The 21,866-nt window shown below is 39.0% G+C and overlaps 1 protein-coding gene and 1 pseudogene across 1 annotated transcript; both read left to right on the top strand.

The window, feature by feature from the left end:
- Window positions 1-18,836: 18,836 nt before the first annotated feature.
- Window positions 18,837-19,734, top strand: LOC137062404 (olfactory receptor 13C2-like; annotated as a pseudogene).
- A 387-nt stretch (window positions 19,735-20,121) lies between these two features.
- Window positions 20,122-21,123, top strand: LOC137062463 (olfactory receptor 1M1-like). The gene has a single exon (XM_067433325.1). It carries the CDS (start codon window positions 20,161-20,163, stop codon window positions 21,121-21,123), a length of 963 nt encoding a protein of 320 aa, XP_067289426.1. The 5' UTR covers window positions 20,122-20,160.
- The last annotated feature ends 743 nt before the right edge of the window (window positions 21,124-21,866 follow it).

The following is a 21,866-nucleotide window of genomic DNA, read 5'->3' as shown; positions in this document are numbered from 1 at the left end:
CCAACATCATGATGTTTAGGTACACAGGCATAAAACCATACAGTAAGTATTTTCAGCTAAATGCACTGAAATGTCCATAATGTAACCACTCTTGTAAGCTGGCCAAATTGTATTAGTCATTATTCATACTGCAGTGGAGTATAAAGTAGCAGAACATGGATATATTTAAGTACAGGAACCTCAATCATTGGCCAAATATATTACGATTTTTAAGGCTGGTTGGTGGTTTGCAGACATTACCCGTGTAGACTAAGTTTGGAGGTATGGTGCTCTTGCTGGTTGTGTCTATATTCTGACAGTCTCTCTTGCATTTACAGACTGAGGTAAAATTCTTTGCAATGATCAACACAAATGTGATCCCACATTCCATAATGTGTGACTGCAGGTCTATATAAATAAGTATGACAGTTTCTTTATGTTATGACAATTAAAATATACCATTTTATACAACATACAATACTGACCTGTAAACAGCATCATAGATGACAAGATTGTTTTTGGTAGGCATATTTGCATTTGCAACAATTTTCTTGCTGTATCCATCCACAGCAAGAGTGACATGAGACATGACATTTGAGACATGAGACATGACATGACATTTAGAGTGACATGAATCACTCTAAACACGATTTATTTTTTATTTTGGTCCATGTGTAGCTTGTGTCCCATGTATTCTGCAGTATATGGATTTGGGTTAAAGTTACGTGTACCCTATACAAGCAAGAAAATATATGAACAACTTAGGTCAGCATAGACAGTAAGGCATGTGCGTGGAATACAGTTTGTTACTTTTATAAACTCTTGTAAAAACATGAAACTTGTAACTGCTTTATAACATACTTTACACCGCTCTTCATGGTATGGGGCATAGGCTGCTTTCAGAACACGTCTGATTCGGCATTCTCCTGCATGTACTCCAACTGCATGTCATCATTTTACGACCATAAGTTGATTCAGCCTGTTAAAGGGATCCCATGGTGTTGAGACTTGTATGGCTTAATATAACATAAATGATGTCTCTTACTGAATTATGTGGTAGAAAACCCATGAAAGATCTACGTTATTTAAAAAATCGATTTTATATTTGGACCATGGGCGGCGCCATTTTGTTTGCGTTCTAGGTTGATGACGTAGAATGGTTGAACTCCTCAATCAGCTGGCGTTACCCGTAGCTATTTTTACCACAATGCAACTCGAAAATATTTTCAGAGTTAAACAAAACCAATGAATTGCTTTGTAATTGTACTTAAAACACACTCAAACATACATGTGCACACAAACTCACCTACACAAGTCACAAACAGATCGGCGGGCGCGCACACACACACCTGACAGACTGCTCTGTCTCAATCGCATGCATCATCACCAAAACATCCTGCCTCTCTTCCTCACGTTACTTTATCCCATCGTCCTACCTAGATATTTCCCTCTGCTGGTCACATTAGGCATTACAGTTAATCTACTATCAACAGTCTATCTAGGATAACAACACAGGGAATAGATTGAGGGTTATGTATGCGCGCACGCAGTGCGTGCGTGTGTGTGTGTGTTCGCGCCGATCTGTTGGGGTGTGTGTGTGTTCGCGCCGATCTGTTGGGGTGTGTGTGTGTGTGTGTGTTCGCGCCGATCTGTTGGGGTGTGTGTGAGTCTGTGTGAGAGAGAGAGAGTTTGTGTGCACATGTATGTTTGAGTGCGTGAAGTCGGACAGCTGTTTGTAAATCGGCTTTACACTCGTTATTGCGGTGGAACGTGAGACTGAATGACTGCACTCGAACATGTCCACTGGTGTCGGACAACACTACAAATGGCCGTCCCTTCAAATAATGCCCTATTTAAGGGTATAGGGTCGATTTCAGATTCAGCCCCTGTCGTGGAGACTGAGCAGCCCAACATCTCGATTGAAACAGAGCCTGTCGTGTGCGCGCCCGTCGATCTGTTTGTGACTTGTGTAGGTGAGTTTGTGTGCACATGTATGTTTAAGTGTGTTTTAAGTACAATTACAAAGGAATTCATTGGTTTTGTTTAACTCTGAAACAATTTTCGAGTTGCGTTGTGGTAAAAATAGCTACGGGTAACGCCAGCTGATTGAGGAGTTCAACTATTCTACGTCATCAACCTAGAACGCAAACAAAATGGCGCCGCCCATGGTCCAAATATAAAATCGATTTTTAATATAACGTAGATCTTTCATGGGTTTTCTACTACATAATTCAGTAAGAGACATCATTTATGTTATATTAAGCCATACAAGTCTCAACACCAGGGGATCCCTTTAAACACACACACACACGTTTTATGTAATAAACCTGTACATGATACACACGCGCGCTACATTAACTACAGGCTTGATTTTTCTTTTAGACCTGATATCTCTAAAGAGCTCCAGACCATTTGGATTCCTTTCACCATCAAGTTCTTCAGGCAAAGGTAAGTTATTCTCTTCTTCCACTGGAGTTTTAGGTCCTTCAACTTCGTACATTGTTTCAGTGACAGATTGTTCCCTTTCCAGAGTATCATCAATCCGCTTCTGACCAGGATCTTTAACAGAGGGAACATTGTTTTCCTCACTGTCATCACAGCTCTTAAATGGTTCACCCTCTAGAGGAATAGACACTCTTCTTTCCTGGGGAACAGACCTTAGGTTATGCGATTTGGGTGGTCTTCGCAGTTCTTCCAGGGTCTGTAGATGTACATATGCATCCACATCCTCGTAATCTGAAGATACCTCATCCTCTTCATACCTTCTTTCCCCAGGTACATTGGCTGTTCCTGCTACACAGAGAGGAGTTTGTCGACTAGTCTGGGATCTTGTTGCTGGTCTCTGAAGCTCTTTCTTCTCCTCAGTCTCTAATTAATGCAGTGGTCTTATCTACTCCTAGATGTCCAGTTGCATCATGCAGCAACTGTAAGACCATGGGCCAAAACTTCTGTGGTAAAACAAGCTGAAGACACTCTCCGTGTTGCTGTCTTTGTACCACTCGGAATAATAGCCCTCACCTTACCACAAGTTTGGATCCTTTTGCTGAATTTTCTTTCTTAACAGTAGTAGCAACTTCAGTGGTGTATTCATGCGCTACCACCGAACCCACAGGAATACAGACTTCTTTCTGCGATACATTCCTGAGTAATATGGGAAACCGATTCACCTGGATGGCAGATGAAGGAATAATAGAAGGCTTTACTAGAACCTCAGCAGGACTACTTGAAGTTGATGGTTGATCAACAACTAGGATACTCTTGTCAATGGATTGCATCAACTTAACTTTGCAGGTAGCTTGACACTCACTTATTGGTGGGATACTGAGTGGACCTGGACCTGGCCATTGGATTTCAGCCACCACATCTTCTGGAGCTGTTTGTTCTCTGACTTCCAATTTAGACATTTGTGACTTCTAAAGCTTAAATTACATTGTTTGGATAATTTCTACTCCAGCAGACTCTTTACAAAGCAGGGCTAACCTCTGGAACATGCTGGCATTGGTACCAATGATTAATGGGACCTGTTTAGGTCCACGCGGCTCTGGACATACTACACTGATTGATTGCTGCACTCCTGTCAACTTCTCCCGAAACTGCAGCTCTACTTCCCCATAGCCATGATAAGGGAAACTAGAATCACTCAAGCCCCAGAGAGCTAGTCCAGAAATGGAATGAATAGGAATATTAGCCAGGTATTTGTTATACCATTCTTCAAAGACAATGGTTACTACTGATCCACTGTCCAGTAATGCCTGATAAGACATTCCATTTACCTTCACTGGAATAAATGAAGATGGTCCCACTGATCCTTCAGGGACACTTGTGGTTGAACTGCACTTCTTTTCACAGAACAATTATGTTCCTCTACAGGAGCCTCCTCTTTACTCCATTTTCCTCTACCTTTTCACAGTGATTGAATGAGTTTCTGAATCACTTTCTTCTCATTTACAGGAGCTCTGCATTTTGAAGCGATGTGTCCATCACCCCCACACCTGTAGCAGAAGTAATCTTCAGAGCTTTTAGAAGATCCAGATATTTTTGATTGATGAACTTCATTGGACACGCTTGGTTTCCCTCTATACTATTTTCTTTCTCTAGTTTAGGTGTTTGCACAGCCATCACTTTCACTTGCTGTCTGAGTTTTTTCACTTCTTTCTTTAGAACTAACTTCATAACTTTCATCAGTAAACTCTGATGCTTGTTGGCTTTTCTGTTTCTTCTCAGGAATCCCATCATCCTTTGACAGTCAATTCTACCACCATAGTTTATAAGTCTTTGATCTCACTTGCAAGCTCTTGAAAGAATGGGTCTTTGGTATTGTCACTTCCAACTTGCACTTGACAAATGGTTGGATTCGATTTTCTTCTTTCAGCTTCTCGTACCTCCTCTTCCCGTATTTCATGTAGCAGATCTAGGAAATCAGGTGGGTTATTCTTCCGTTCTCTCATAATTGAAGCAGCATGATGTCCGACTGGGTTGCTCCTCTGATGAGTTGTTCCAGACATGCTTTTCCAGTAGACTGTGCAGGTAGGCCTCCTCTTTGAACCACTCTGATCAAAATTTTCTCAAGTCTCCTTAGGAAATCCGACAAGCATTCTCCATGGCGTTGCCATAAAAAGACAGTACTGCTGAAAGAAAGAAGATATAAGAAATAATGAAATACTCTGAATACTCCAAACTCAGGGGGTTTCCACCATGAGCAATGTCCTCAAGCCTTTCAGGGGTGTAAAGGAGCCAGTTTTCCACCGTCCCAGCAAAGATGAACTCTGATGCCTCCTTTTTATCAGCAATCACTTGTAAGGCATATAAAACAACAAGAAGTATTTTCAATATTTGGAAATGTGATTAATTATTCTTTACAAATGTACTACAAAATGAACTTAGAAGAGAGTATTATTGTATTTAATGACCAAGTAGCTAAATGAATTAACCCTCTGGGGTTCTTCATTTATGGGTCACACTCAGGACCTTCGGGTCTAAAAGGACCCGGAGGTCGGGAATAAAAAAAAAAAACAATTGAGTAAAATCAATGAAATATATTTTTGTTCAATAATATTTTTTCTTTTCTTTTTTGGTGTTTTGAGATAATTTTATGATTTATAAATAATATTTATGCAATAATTATGACCCATTTTTTCCCATTGAATATAATAGAATTTTTTTTTTTTTTTTTCCTTTTTTTATTAAAGCTGTATTTCATTTTAGAGTCAAGCCTAGGCCTCATGAAAGCATTTTTTTTTATTTGATTGGTGCCATCTGGTGGACACAGTGAGCATTTTTATCACGCAATAGCACATTTTTACCACTAGAGTGCATTACAGAACCTGTGTGTGTGTGTGTGTGTGTGTGTGTGAGTTTTTGTTTGTCTGTTTTGCACTCTTGATGTTTTAGAGATTCACCCCTTCACTGTTGAGTCCTTTTTTTCTGCATCCTGGCTGATTTGTAGATTATATGCACAAAAAACTCTGTATTTTCATATTTTTGCCAATTTCCCATTCATTTCCTATGGGGGTCTTTTTTGACCCGAAGGCCCCGAGTGTGACTTTTTTTTACGACCACTTAGACTTTTCCAATCCTGTCCCCAATTTTTTTTTCTGTCCATATACCAAGTACCAATACCCTCACCAAGTTTCGTACCATTCAGATGAAGCTACGATTTTTAACATTTCTTTCAAAAAAAAATTCGGGTCAGAAATGACCGAAGAACCCCAGAGGGTTAAAGAGGACCTGGATAGAATAAAAGAGGACCTGGACCTGGAATACATTTCCGGATTCACGGAAATGTTTATATTTTTAAAATGTTAGTTGGTATGAAAGAAATTTACACCTGCTCCCTACCACGAGTAAATGGTGCGTAAAACATTTGAATGTTCTGTGTTCTAATTTAGGCAAACTGATGGCATTGCATTTTGATGTAGGGCAGGCCTACCATAATAATATTTCAAGAGTTGATTTGCCCCGTCTTTTTTGTTTTGTTTGGTCTGTAATGTTTAACGTTGGGCAATAGGCAGTGCTGCTCACTGTCATTTTTTACCAGGCCGTCCAATCACAGTGGAGGAGGGGCGGGACAAAAACTACGCCGACCAATCATCCCACTTGTACACCAACCGAACAACAATAATAGAGAAGTTAATACTGATTTTTACTGCATTTCTAAATTCAGTAATATTCTTTAAAATGAGATACTAGTAGTAACAAATTACTGCCATGGATATTCTGTATCATAGCAACCAAAGTATCTCAGCTGAAAAAACGCTGCCCTTGCAAAGCGCTTTCAAGCGCCTCCAACTGGCCGGTTTCAGAAGAGCATCAGGTGTTTAGCTGGCCAAAACATGCTTTGGTGGACACACGATAATTTAATATTTATTGCTAGTCATATGGCCAATTAGTTTCTTCAACATTTATGCACAATCCTGGAGCCAAACCTGAGAAAGAAGTCCAGAAGAGTCCACAGAATTCCTGGTCACGTCATTTGCAGTTGTAACTCATGGGCGGGGATTATGCTAATTATGAATGAGCGTGCACGTGCATCCTAACGCATGTTTGGAATTGACAAATATACACACGTTTAACTTACAAATCAGTGGTATACAAAGAGTTAGTGAATCTGAAGGAGAGTTTTTGTAAAGGTCCATTTTACGTGCAAATTACTCATGAAAATTTCATGAATGAGGCCCAGTGATTTGCAAAACACTAAACACACTTAACATTACACACAAAAATCTATCATGAAGTCACTTCCTTGCAGTACCAAAGCACTGACTGTCAAATTACCACACCATCCAAACAATTGTTTCAACACAATCATCAGCTGTGCAAACACTTGTCTGCTTAATTGTAGACACACCAATCAGGTGTATAAGCACTATAAAAAGCATCAGATGAGTTCATCGGTTTTCAAACACAATGGAAAGAGGAGAATGAGGAGGAGGCCTGTGAGCAGATTGAGGTAGCAGCAATGCAAGGATGGATTTGTCATTCAAGACGTTTCTTCCCAAGGTATCTTGCTAATGACAACATTGCCTGCAAAGTTGATGAAAATCTCTGACAAGATCCAGCTAGGCGAAGAGACAATGTCTATTTTTTTTTTTTTTTTTACAGTAAACTTACAGTACAATACGTAAAGTTACATTTTGTTACAGTATTATGAATGTCCATGTCAACATTTTGGGTGTGTTGAGTAATAAATTAGTTTCTTCAGTCTGCATCATTGGTCTTGTGTAGTGTTTGTACTTTGTTAGAGCTTTTTCTGATGGCTTAAGCACATTTTTTGTAACTATTGGCTATTTTTGCAAATCTCTACACACAAATAAGAAAACCCTTCACTAATTTATCAAAACATTGTTGTTCTCTTGCAAAAGCTAATAAACCTGGCTTAACTCGTCAAACCTTCAAACAGTTAACACAAGTTATCACATTAATACACAATGCGCCAAATACACACAGATAGTATGAATATAAAACACATCTGACGTTTCCTTTCTCTGTGCACAAGGTAGGTTATGTCAGTTTGAGGTCATACTTTTGTCATTGTCCTGTAAACATACAAACTTAAGTAGTGGTGTTTATTTAAACACATAAAAACATGTTTTTTTTTTTCCAAGTCAAAACACAAAACGGTAATTTCACTGAGAAAAAGAGATAAAAAAAGAGAAACAAAATCAGTCTCCATCTGAGACTGTGACATCATGTGTCGTCTCTCTGGGTATGGTCACAAAATTTAGTCTACATGCAATGTCCTCTAGTCCAAGGCACCGGGGAAAATATCTTCTGGAATGTTGTATCCAGGCCTGACATGATAAATATCATGGTCAATACCCCACATGCCTCCTCCATTGCCTGTAAAAGGGTTATGCATTGATGGGGATGCAGAGAGTACTAGGCAGAGAAGAACTCTTCAATTGGACTTAAGAATGGAGGGAGGTTGAGTACAGTGACGTGTGGGTGTTTCTCATAGCTTTATGGAATTATTTGCAATCACCATATTGACTTTTTGGGTCTTGTTGACGCAGCCATTTACGTGGATAATAACCGGTAACTTTATTAAACTATACGGAGGAAAAACGCACACACATCACTCGGTATTCTCTGTTGAACCGGAACTCACTTTATTTTGCATATATCCATTTATGGAAAGCGGGTCACATTCATGTGACATGAACTGTATGAGGGCATATCTATTACAAACTTTAACACCCCCACTTGCTCTCACACTGTGCAGTATACCATTACAATAACATTATACATGAAGTCAGTCTTGTATTTCACTTTTGTTACATTCACATGCCAAACATGAAACTCTGAAATTTTTCTAGTTTAAACTTTGTCACTGGTTTAGTCATAACATCAGCCACCATTTCTTCTGTGGGGCAATACTCAATTGTCACTATACCATCACTGAGTGCCGATCTAATGAAATGGTACTTTATATCAACATGTTTGCATCTTTGTCGAAACACTGGGTTCTTTGACAGAGTTATCTTGTCTTAACCAAGCCACTGTTATAACCAAGTCACCTTGGTTATCTTCAAAGATTTGTAGTGGCTCAAACAGACAGTCTTTTTGCATGGTGTTCAACAACTGTACAAGGTACATGCTTTCCTGTGTGGTTGTGGTCAAAGCCATATACTCTGCCTCACATGTAGATAAAGCAACTGTGGACTGTTTCTTTGACTTCCACGAAATCAGAGCACCATTTTGAGCAAGACTAAAACAGTAACCTGTCGTACTCCGCCTGTCATTTAGATCGGATGCCCAATCTGCATCACTGTATGCCACAAGTTTGAGTTTCTCTTCACTTTTCTTGTAACATAGTTCACGATCAATTGTACCTTTTAAGTACCTCATCACATGTTTCACTGTAGACCAGTGTTGTTCATTTGGATCAGACAGATATTGAGATAATTTACTTACAACCCAGCTTATATCTGGTCTAGTGCAGGTCATCAGATAGATCAAACTACCAACTGCCTCACGGTATCTTTTAGGATCAACAGGATCACCATCACTGTTGTAGTCAAGCTTTTGCTCAAATGGTGTTGATCTGGATTTACAGTCTAACGTATGAAATCTCTGCAGTACCTTCAAAATGTACCTTTTCTGATTCATTTTTACGACTCCTTCATTTTGATGAAAATCAATTCCTAGGAAATATTTTATTTGGTATGGACTGCATTTATATAGCGCTTTTATCCAAAGCGCTTTACATTTTTGCCTCACATTCACCCATTCATACACCGACGGCGATGTCAGCCATGTAAGGCGCCATCCAGCTCGTCGGGAGCAGCTGGGGTTAGGTGTCTTGCTCATGGACACTTCGACACTTGGTCAGGTGGAACCGGGGATTGAACCACCAACCTTCTGGTTTGTAGACAACCTACATGAACCACTGAGCCACTGCCGTAGTTTTCCTAGATCTTTCATTTTGAATCTTGCCGTCAGCCTATTATTCACGCAATTCATTAAATCATCGTCACTGGCCGCAATAATCAGTTCCTCGACCCAGATTATTACAATCACTCTCTCTTTTTCAATTTGTTTACTGTAAACACAGTGATTAGCTGAATTCTGAACAAAATCATTCTCACTAAGGTAGTCATGTAACATTTTGTTCCAGTTTCTATCTGACTGTTTTAAACCATACAGTGATTTGTTCAGTTTACAGACTAGTTTTTCACCTATGTCTGACTTCACTTCAAACCCTTCTGGCTGTTCCATGTAAATCTCACAGTCAATTGGAGCATGCAGATACGCAGTTTTTACATCCATCTGGTGGAGTTCAAGATCACATTTTGCCACAATCTGCATCAAGGGACGCACAGAAGGGATATTTGCTATTGGGGAGAAAGTCTCTTTGTAATCTACTCCCATCACGTGACTATAGCCTTTTGCTACATATCTGGCCTTGTATGCCTCTGTCTCATCTGCATTATTTTTGACAGCATAGACCCATCTACCCCCCACTGCACGTTTACCTACTGGTAGTGTAGTTAGGGTAAATGTGTCATTTTCCTTAAGGGATTCAATTTCTTCGTCCATGGCCTTAGCCCACATCTCTAATTCACTTGAACTCATAGCTTCCTTGAATGTTTGTGGTACATCACACCAGGGGTGGTAAGTAATCAAGTAAAAATACTTTGATACTTTGCTTAAGTATTTTTTTGGGGGCATCTGTACTTTACTTGAGTATATTTTATTTGCATCTACTTTTACTCTTACTTCACTACAATATTAAAGGCAAAGTTTACTTTTTACTCCAATACATTTCCCCATGCCCGCTCCAAGTATTAAGTATTTGTTACACTATTTCCAAACCGGTCTGGTCGGTCATGGATGATCCAGTCGGGTATAGACTTGGAAAAGCTGACAAGTCAGGTTTGCCACACTAACGTTAGCTCAGTGTTTCCCCAACTTTTTTATTTTGCGGCACACAATTTACTATGAAAACATCAGTAACATTTTACAATACAGGTGCACTATTATAATTCATGCCTAACTAATTCACAGATAATCATGAGTTAATGTATTACTAATGAAGAACTAAACCATTTATTAATGATTACTGCATCAGCAACTAATGAACATTCTCTATGATTAATAGATTAAGTAATATATGAATTGCTATTAATTAAATATGACATCATTAATTCCCTAATAACATATTACATTAACTAATAATGTAAATTCATGTATTCAAAGCCATGCATTCCGACTCTCAGTTGTCTGTTTAATTAATCATTAATCATAACAATTGGCAAAATTATAGTATGACTTTACTTGTTGAGGCACATGACTATTAACTAATTGTTACGTAATATGTCATTGTGGTTATGGCTTTTGAATAAATTTTGAATTAGTAATAGTATCTTGCTCCTCATCTGTTTTATGGAGCTAATGTTATGGAACACGTCTATTTTAAGTTTAACCCCTATACTGCGTTAAGGTAGCCTAGAAATCTGGACGCACCCTAGCGGCAGCAAATTTAATTTGCCTGCAAGTTTCGTCTAGGAACTCTCAATACCCATCTGAGCTGTATTCCTCAGAATCTGGACGGCCCAATCACATCGTGTATAGAGTCGGCAGGCGGGGCCATAATGACGATGGCCGAGTTGCGTTTGCGTGCTTCTAGTAAACACGAATCAGCTCTGACCGTGACTCCGGAAGACTTGGAGTTAAGCTTTTCTCTGAGAAAAGAACAAAGAATGGCACTGAAGTCATTCTTAAAAAGGGAAGATGTATTCTGAATTTAGCCGACCGGATACGGTGAATGTTTAATCAGTCAGCGAGCTCTGCTTCACCTTCGTTGCTCCGGTTGGTGTAGCGCTATTCTATCGCGTGCAGAGGGAGTTTGAAAGACAACCGTTTATCCGCCCCTCGGATTGAGCTGTCTATGGTGAGTTTCCAGACCAAACATCTTGATGTGGGTCTGGCTTGTCAGGCTAGCGTTAAGGTGCTTCATTGTCTCCTATTAATTGCAAACATTGCATATCAGTCTGAAAAGATTTTATCTGCTTAATTATTGATATTTACAGTTAATTTGAATATTTACTTTTTACTTTCGGTACTTGAGTACATTTTAAATCTGATACTTTTGTACTTTTACTCAAGTGATGTTTGAATGGAGGACTTTCTACTTTTACTGGAGTATTTTTTTATTTAGGTATATATACTTTCACTCGAGTATAACTTTTGAGTACTTTTACCACCTCTGCATCACACATTCTGTAACAGTAGTCTACATTGGTCAGAATCTGTACATCGCATTCAACATCGGAAACATAATCAGCCAAATATTGGGGCGCTCTCCTATCTCTCTTAGGATAACTTGTACTGTGGTCACTCCCCTCTATCTGAGCACTACCAGGATTTTTAGTCTCATTTTGAGGTTCATGAGTCTCTTTTGGGGTTTGATCAGTAACATTCTCTTTTGACTGTAAGGATACATATCTTTCCCTGTGGAAATCACCATCTGACATCGAAATCTCAGTCTGTGTCTGATGTTCGGTAACACTCAAATCTCACAAGTCTGTGTCTGAGAACTTTTCCTGTGTCTGGATAATAGACCAGGTATGCAGGACTGTTTTTATCATAACCTACGAAGATTCCTTTCTCACATTGTGCATCCAGTTTCTTTTTGTCTTGCTTGTATGCGTAACATGCGGAACCAAACACTCATTTTTGAAATATCGGGTTTTTTCCCTGTCAGAGCATAGTATGGGGTTTGCTGTAGTCTGCCATTGTAGCACCTGTTGCGAATTACTGCGGCAGTCATTACAGCATAAGTCCACAACATCTTAGGTAGCTTGCTCTCAAGGAGCATACATCTCGCCATCTCAAACAGGGTTCTCCAATTTCTCTCAGCAGTCCCATTTTGATGGGGTGAATATGGTGCTGAGGTCTCGTGTCTAATACAGTTTTTGTTCAGTAGTGACTGAAACTCTTTTGCCGTAAATTCGGTGCCGTTATCAGATCTAATGCACTTGATAGTCCCATAAGGGGCTATATCAGCGAGAAACTTTTCAGTAGCTTTCACAGTGTCACTCTTAGCTTTTAGAAAATACACAAACACTGCTCCCGAGTAATCGTCAGTAAACGCCAAAGCATACTTGAAACCATCTTTAGCTTCTGGGTCAATAGGACCAGCTAGATCTGTGTGCACTAGCTCAAGTGCAGCCTTAGCTCGTGTATCAGGTTCCCTGTTTCTGCTTTGAACAAATTTACCCTGTGTGCAAACTTCAAAGTTTAGGTTAGATTTATCAATTTTACCCTTCAGCTTCATTCCCTCAACAACATCCTGCAATTTGGAAACATCATCATAATTGCAGTGGCCTAGGATCTCGTGCCAGGTTTGAATGTCATAAAATCCGTTACATCATTGTTCTCGTTGACAGTGTTCAGATAATACAGTCTGTTGTATTCTTGTATGTTAAACTTGGTACCGTTCTTGTGAATGAGTTTGTCATGTCCATGTTGAAAGTTGATCGAAGCTCCATTCGTCATTGCTGCTTTAACAGAGAAGATGTCCTGCGGGTACGATGGTATGTACAACGCGCTCTTCAGCGTCGTCTTCACCTGTTGTCCCTCGCTGTCAATCAAACAAACCTCCGCATCACCTCTTTTCAGCGCCACACCGCTCGCTCTGGTCCCGTCAGCCAACTCAATTTGTCGTCAAACTTTGTAAATTTTCCAATGTCCGTAATAATGTGCGATGTCGCACCAGTGTCAACCATTAGTCCCTTTTGTTGCACTTTGTAAAAATGGCAGACACTCGCTTTAAAGACAAATGTGTGATTGTCCTCTGAATCAATCACTTGTTTGACATTGTCTCTCTTTTTCCACCTGCAATTTTCATCTTTGTGCGTCAAACTTTTGCAGTAACTACACCACAGCCTTTTGCGATTTTGAATCAAGTTAGGCTGAACCCGTTGGCCAGCTTTCCCTAGGGGTCAGTCCATGGTTCATTCCATGATCCACAGTTGTAGCTCTGATGTCATCAGTAATTCTATTTCTTCCTCTTCTTATCTTTCTTCTTCCCCCTCCTCATCTTCCTCTTGCTCCTCCTTGTCCTCTTTCTCTAACCTCACCCTCTCGCTTCTTCACCTCTGCATCCTCTTCTTCCTCCTCTTCCTCCAACTTCTTAACCTTCACGTCCTCTTCTTCTGCCTCCTCTAATTCTCACTCTTCTCACTCATCCTGCTCCTTCCATTGTACTCCACACGTACACCTAGATATCTTGGTAGATAGTGCTTATGCTGATTGCAAAGTGAACAAATTATCTAAAACAGTTTTCACATGTGACACTGTGCCAGACAGCTGGCAAAATAGTGTAAATAATAGCCATACATGTGTATAGTTTTGCTAGGAGTGTGTTGATCATTTGGAAATTGAGTGTAAAGCATGAGTTGTGTTTACAGTTCCGCAAAAATAGTCCTGTGCAGTAGATTGTACTTACAGTTTTGCAAAGTGTGTGTTACAAAATTGCAAACTGAGTGCAAAGCAGTGTTTGTGCTTTTAGTTTTGCAAACTCAATGAGTGGTTTTGCTATAAGTATTAATAGTTTTAGAAATTGTGCTATAAGAATCATGGTTAGGGTTTAAGCATTCAGAAAAAACTCTAATCATAGGGAAGTAGAAGTGCTAAAAGTGTTTTAGGTTTATCACAGAGAGTATAGTAATGTGAAACGTGTGTGTTTCATATGGTAACAAAGTGTGGTTTTTAAACAGAAGTGTATAGTTTTTACACTAGTGTTTAATTATGCAAAGGATCTGTAGTGTTTCGCTGATTTGGTGTTTGGTTGTGCTAATTGTGTGTAGTGTTTTGAAAATTGTGCTTAAGCAATCCAAAAAAACTGTAAAGATTAAATTAGAATGATGAAATTGTGATCTGCTCTCGTGATGATATCTCACAGCTGAAGCAGAGATATGATCTGATTTATATTTCCCCTCACTGCGCCAACAGGAAAAGTTTGCAGTTTGCATCAGTTTGCAGTTCTGCTTCAGCTGTGAGATACTTTCACGAGTGTCGACCAATGCCAGAAATTCATCTAAACGTTCGATCGCCTCTCGTTTCAACACTGGAAAAATATGGGATGATTTTATACCAAAATGATTATTAATCTGTGCTTGCAACGCCAACGAGTTAAATGTGCATTTGTGGATCTGGTACCCCGCAATCGTGCATGCATTTATTGACTAGATTTTGAGTTGATCTTATATTGTCTCAAAATCCAAATGAATGAAATAGGATAGACTCACAAGTCAATGAATGCATGCACAGCACCGTTTCCACAAATGCACATCTTCGTTGATCACACAGCTTACGTTAATTGTTCCATAGATAAACAAACAACAAATAACGTGCAAAAAAATTACACAAGTCAGAATTCGGTTCGAAATCTGACTAAAATCACAAAGTAGGCCAATCTTAAGAAATAAAGATGAATAAAAATATAATAGGGATAGGTGAAAAACAAACTGCAGAATAGCTGGAGTGGGAAGAAAATACAGCCCCATGCAGATTTTATTTTATATTTAAAGAAAGTGCAGAACAAAGAAAGAAACAGTGTAAAGGGGGAAAATGGACTAATTCCTCTTCTTGAGAGAATGGTGGAGAAATAAATAGCATTTAAATTTGGGAAATTAAAGTTTATCTTATTTGCTCATGACAGGCAATTGGGAACTGTGCAAATGCACTAAACTTTTTGTTAACTTCAAGTTCAAGCGCTTGCGCTGTTGTGTTCAATAGTATCCAGGCTACACTTGAGTTACTGACCGCTACCGTCTTTATGGGAAATCTGATCGAGTGCCACCGGATTGCGGACCAGTCAAATCCTGTAGTCACCAGTGTTCTATGAATTCTGGGATAGGGAAGGCTGCAAAGTTCCATCTGTTGTACCCTTCCTTTGTCTGAGAAACGAAGGGTGCATTTTGAATTCGCTCATGAATTGCGGCAGCCTTCGTTGCGCCACTGATATACTTAAAATGTGGCCTTCAGAGGTGCAGCTTTCACTTTGGGACAGCCTTCGTAGTGCTGCTGTGACATAATCACACTTCAAATGTGGCCTTCAGAGGGTGCAGCCTTCCCTTTGGGACAGTGTTCGTAGTGCCACTATTACCCCTTTTCCACCAGAATGAACCGGGTGCTAGTGCTAGTGTCAGTTGGTTCGATTTGAGAGCCTTCTAAGAACTGTTTTTCCACATGCTAAGAGCCACAACAGAGCCAGGTCTTACGTCATACTAGAGTCCTGCCTGGGTCCATCCCAGACCCGTTAATATTTGCCCTTTACCCGATCTGTGCCCGCAATAAATCACACACGGTAAAATCATTCCAATTAAAATGCTTTATTTATTTTTTTATCTTGCACCTCTCTTAACATCACAACAGTGTCATGAATAGGCTATTTTTCATCCGCGCTTCTACCCGCCCGCACAGAATTAATTATCCACCCACTTCCCCGCACGTGTATTTTATAAATGTCACAATCCACCAGTGTTAGCCACTTTTATGCCCGTGAGTACCCGACCCGTTGCAGGACAATACTGCTAGCGGGGCAGCAGGAAACAAAAACACACACACCCGGCATGTTCTATCTAATGCATCGACGCTGCACAGACCAACCCGCATATGATATCCAAATACTGCGCAAGCGATTCAAAAGCATAAGGAGTCGTTTGCTCTCGCTGTACTTTGATGTCATACGGTTACAGCACCGATGCACCTCGAACGAGCCTTCCATTAACAATGGCAAACGTTGCGTTACTATTGATTCGACATAGTAAATCATCTGCATCAAAACCAACGCATTTATGCAGTTTGCAGTAATTTGTATAGACGGTGATTACAAATAAGCAGTAGCTTTTAGCTCCATTAGCTGGATGACGGATCTCAAGTTTGAATTCATCTTGCTGACCCCGCCCCCAGTGCCTGACGTAAGCGGTTCTTATTTCTAGCCCAGCAATGTTTTGGTGCTACTTAAGAACCACTTTTCCTGGCTTGGAGCTGGTGCTTTGGCTGTGGAAACACAAAGAACCGATTTGAAACTAGGCTCTGGCTCTGAATTAGCACCAGCACTGCCTTGGTGGAAAAGGGGTATATGACGTACACACTTCAAATGTGGCCTTCGAAGTGCGCGCACTTCACTTTGGGTCACAGCTACTAACCTTTTCACAGTGAGGCTGCAGCCTAGTTTTGCTCTGGAGACCATCGCTTGTATGACTTGATGCATGCAGGATACAGTTGTGTCTGCATCGTAATCTATTCCCAAACGACACCCAGGAACAGTGTTCTCTCTTAAGGCATCAACGCACTCTTCCTTGTGTTGAGTCTCTACCCCAAACACTGAATATGGGCCAGAACGACATCTCGAAGATGAACTGCATTTCCTCGTGACTGGGCCAATATGTGCCAGTCGTCAATGTTATTCAGTATATGGAAGCCCTGGAGTCTGAGAGGAGCCAGAGCTGCATCCTTGCACTTGGTGAAGGTGCGAAGGGAAAGAGCGAGACCAAACACAAGAATCTGATATTGGTACCAAAAGTGAACCTCAGGAATATACGAACAAGTGAAACACGGTTTTGATGATATGCTGATAATATCTAACTCCTCAAAGTCAGATAATATCCCATTTAATTCATCATAATTAAATGCCACCATAATCACCCAACAATTGTGAACATGGTCTGGATGATAGGCTGGATAAAAATATCTAACTTCTCAAAGTCTGATAATATTACATGTTAATTCCTCAGAATGAAATGCAGCCATAATCACTAGATGGTACTGTTATAATATTTATTTCTTAATCTACACGCTGCCTCTCGAATATATTTAGCTTTATTAATCTGCCATAATATATCTGCCATAATACATTTGGCTTTCATCCCTCAAGATGAAAGTCCACAGGCACGAGGCTGAAACAACCGAAAGTGCAAAGTGTACGCGTCAAGATATTTCTTAATGAAGCACCCTCAGGAACAGACAGCATACCTCACACCCAAACAGTATCACTTGCACAGCCTCGATGCTGAGCATGTCTAATTCCTCTGAGCCAGACAGCTCAAGCCTCGGGTTCTTCATCCCGCACAGATGAAGGAGAACATTGGCTCACTATAGATAGCCCCCTCGAGAGCTGCCCGAGCCCTTTATTTTATGAATCAAGCAATGAGTCTGGACTTCAACCTCACCCACCTCTATGGTGACCACATCTGATTCCATAGAATCAGAACGCTGGAGCATCCGGTTTTCCACCCTGGGGGAAGAAGCCAAACTTTGGGCTTCCAAGTGGGGAAACCGTCTGAATTGTCAGAGGAGGACTGAGAAGATGCCTTGGCGTTTTCGAGTCCCCCTGACATGTCCGAGGTCCAAGCCACAGCTTATCACATTCGCTGCAGTCAGCTCCCTCGAGAGCTGCCTGAGCGTGCTGCACTCTCAAACAATGCACGCATAACTGATGTTTTTCTATACTACATATTGCAAGAAAAAATATAGTGAGTGAGCAGTATAGAAAGTGTGTTCATCTCAGTTTCTTCACGCTAAAACTTAGGCACAGATAAACGCATCCACTTTCTAAACTGCTCACTCGCCATATATTTCTCACAATATATATCTTTTTGGACAAACAAACACCAAATTGACAAATTGACAGACAGTTTTGCCACAGAGCATCTGCTGAATATCAAAAAGTGCAAAAGCTGTTTTCATTCATACTTCCGACTTGCTTTTGCTAAGGGAGCACACCCAACGTGTCATAGATGCAGTGTGAAAGGGAAGTGACATCACAACACACAAAAATTGGCAGATTTAAAAGGGTTTATTTCCACAAAAAGATGTTTATTGTCAAAATATAAATTCCTAAAATAACATAAAAACTGGTGACTTTTTATTTAAAAGTTTGAAACGAATTACATTTTTGTAAATATTTTTTTTTTTAATTTTTTTGCCCACTCTGGGGGCCAAGAGGGCACTGCTGGTTCCCCTTTGGCTTTGATTGGCTAAATGGCTAGTGTGGGATTGCTGGAGACTGTCACAGTCAGTCATTGGCTGAAGAGACTGACACGTCTTTATTCATTCATTCAACACTTTTTTTTAATTTGTCCCAGAGGGTCCTGTTGAGTGTATATAATGCATCAGGAGATGTCTGTAGCCGGGGCAAATCTTACTAAGATTTTACTGTGAGTATATCATATTCAATATTCATTATTTATATCTGATTAATTAATTGTATTATTATTATTATTATTATTATTATTATTATTATTATTATTATTATTAATAATATTATTAATATTATTGTTGTTGTTGTTATATACATTTTAAACCTACTTTTCTGCCCAGAAAGGTTGGAAAAAAGCATTTGAACAATGATTCAAGAGGTCACTGGAAACTGGTCTGCTGGATTCTCTGGTATACCTCACATGAGACACTATTCTATATTCCTGTTTATTGCTTATTTTATTTATTTTCTAGGAAACTCCTGCCCCATGTTTGTTATCATTACGGACAGAAATATTCACACTCCTAAATATATTGCTGTCTTAAATTTATCACTGACAGATATTTGGGTGTGTGTAATCCCTCAGGCTACTGGATGCATTTTTGTTTGGGAATCAGTTGATCTTGTATGGATTGTGCACGGCCAAACTGTTCTCAAATATGTTATTTGTTTCAGTGTAGTCACTAACTCACACTGTTCTGTCTTTTGACAGATTAATAGCTATTTGTTTACCACTGAGGTAGCAAATTGGTGCTTCATGGACACTGGCACTGAGGCCAACAATAACTGCAGCAGTTTTCATGACAAGACTTTGTTTCTGCAGAAATAGCCCTTTGAATTTGCAAAAACAATTTTTTTTATGTAATAACAGGTCTGTTTTCCCAAGCTGTGTCCTCGTGAGTGTTCAGTTTCAGGTGATTAATGTGCTTCCAGCATTTTGTATAATTTTATCTTATACATGCATAGATGTGACATTGTTCAGTATCCCAACCCCACACGGCCATCAAAGAGCCAAAGACATCCACTGCTCATTTAATATTGGCAGCTGTATTTTATGTGTCCATGCATCTGCCTAACATGTCTTTCAGGCCCTTGTAAGCATCAACACTATAATAATGAATCTTTCTCTGACCTCTGCACTTCCTCTAATGCTTAACCCTATAATCTACACATTTATGACAAAGGTGTTTACGGCCTCTGAAAAAAGGTTTATCAAAAAAAGAATAATGTTTTCCTCTAGAATACCAACATTGTTCCAGTTATAGTAATAGCAGCTGTGTATTTTTTTTTTTTAATTTTTATATAATTGTATGGAATTAATCTCTTCAGTATATTGCAAAATGTTATAAAATTACCAAATGTGAAACAGTGTTTGTCTTGCATTACTTGAAACATAAATTGTAACTGTAGCATCTTTAATCTTGTGCCAGTCTGATTTTCTAACTATGAAAATTCTTCCCATATTCGTTAATATTGTAATGTTTAGATAAACTGTACTGTATGTTTCGATAAAACACATTTAGGAAGGCTGGTCTATAAAGACAGGGGTTATTCAATGAATCTTGGTTTCAAGCAATACTGACAAATACATTGAAATCATTATTTTGATATTCTGTTAATGAGTGCATATCTAAAAACAGTTCTTTATCACAGGTAACACAGCATTCCAGACAACAAGCAACTCGACCTCCATGCAGTCAAACTCCTCTGCAAATTTGACCTTTGTTCGTCCTGCAACATTTTTCATCAATGGCTTTTCTAATGTGCCACATGTGAAATACTACTATGTGTTCTTGTGTTTGGTGTATGTTGTGACTGTTTTAGGGAATTTATTAATCATGTCTATTATTTATTTAGCCCGCAGACTTCACACAGCCAAATACATTGTTGTTTTCCATCTGGCCCTTACTGATCTGTGTGGAAGCTCAGCTTTGGTTCCAAAACTCATAGACATGTTTTTATTTGAGCACCAGGAGATCTCATATGAAGCATGCTTGATGAATATGTTTTTTGTGTATCATTTCATGAATCTGCAGTCTTTGACACTACTTGTCTTGGCTTATGACAGACTGGTTGCTATTTGTTTTCCTCTACAGTATCATGCAATTGTAACTAAAACAGCCATGTTTGTGATCATAGGGGTTATTTGGACTTTTTCTGTGACTTTTATTGTTTTAATGGTGAGTTTGATAACAAGACTCTCTATTTGTAGTTCAGTTGTAGTCAACAGTTATTTTTGTGATCACGGCCCTATCTATAAACTAGCTTGTAATGATAATACCATAAATAGTATCATGGCAAATATTTGCTTTGGTCTCCTGGTATGTTTCCCACTAATATTAATAATCATCTCATATTTCTGCATTGGTCTGGCTCTGCTTAAGATTGCCCATGGTGCTGAACGGATTAAAGCAATGAAAACCTGCACCTCACATTTTATGCTGGTGGCAATTTTTTATGTCCCACTTATAGGTACAAATATAGCAGCTTTAACAACATTTATCCATCCAAATGCCCGGATAATTAACAATTCCTTAACTCAGATAATACCACCTATGCTGAATCCTATCATATACACTCTAAAGACAGAGGAGGTCATGCAATCTATAAAACAACTGTACAAACAAAGCAAGGTAAATACTATACAGAAATAAAGGTTAAACACAAAGAGTGATACATATTTTGCTGTTCGTTGATATTGTTAATTTGCATGAATGAATCTGTACTTGTGTGTTGACTTGACTGAACTGTAAAAAATAATCCCAGTCTTCTCATATGTGATTAAAAAAGGTCACAGAATTAGAATATGTGTTGTAAGCAGACAAAAATGAACTGAAGTAATAATTTCATTATTAATTTATCTCATTCTTCATTTTGTTTTGTTGAAAATTATTTAAATGTGTGTTTGTAGTGCAACAAACCTTTCTGTGTCTTGCCTGTGGATCTGATTATGGGAAAATAAGGATAGTTTACAATTAATAATAATAATAATAATAATAATAATAATAATAATAATAATAATAATAATAATAATAATAATTTGGTCATCATCATGTTTTACCAAAGCCATTTGACTTTCTTTTTTTATTCCTGCAACATATAGCCAGATAATATTAGCCATAAAGGCAGCCCCACAATTAAGTTTCAATGAATAAACAAAATAAAAAAGTGATTTCAAGTGAGTGGGGTAGGAAGAAAGGCATAAAGTCATAATGTTTGAATTACATGAAGGTGAGAAAATGACGACATCATTTTATTTTCAAATCTCCATGCAAAAGGGTATAAATATAAATAGCACAAAGGTCAGAGAAAGTATAATTGTTGATGCTTACAAGGACCTGAAAGACATGTTATGCAGGTGGGCACATAAAATGTAGCCACTAATATTAAATGAGCA

The sequence above is a fragment of the Pseudorasbora parva genome, chromosome 23 (assembly GCF_024679245.1).
Source record: "Pseudorasbora parva isolate DD20220531a chromosome 23, ASM2467924v1, whole genome shotgun sequence".
NCBI classification, from domain to species: Eukaryota; Metazoa; Chordata; class Actinopteri; order Cypriniformes; family Gobionidae; genus Pseudorasbora; species Pseudorasbora parva.
This window is presented reverse-complemented; position numbering and strand designations above follow the sequence as displayed.

Coding starts and splice junctions, on each gene's coding strand:
- LOC137062463 (XM_067433325.1), top strand. CDS start 20,161: ATGCAGTCAAACTCCTCTGCAAATTTGACCTTTGTTCGTCCTGCAACA.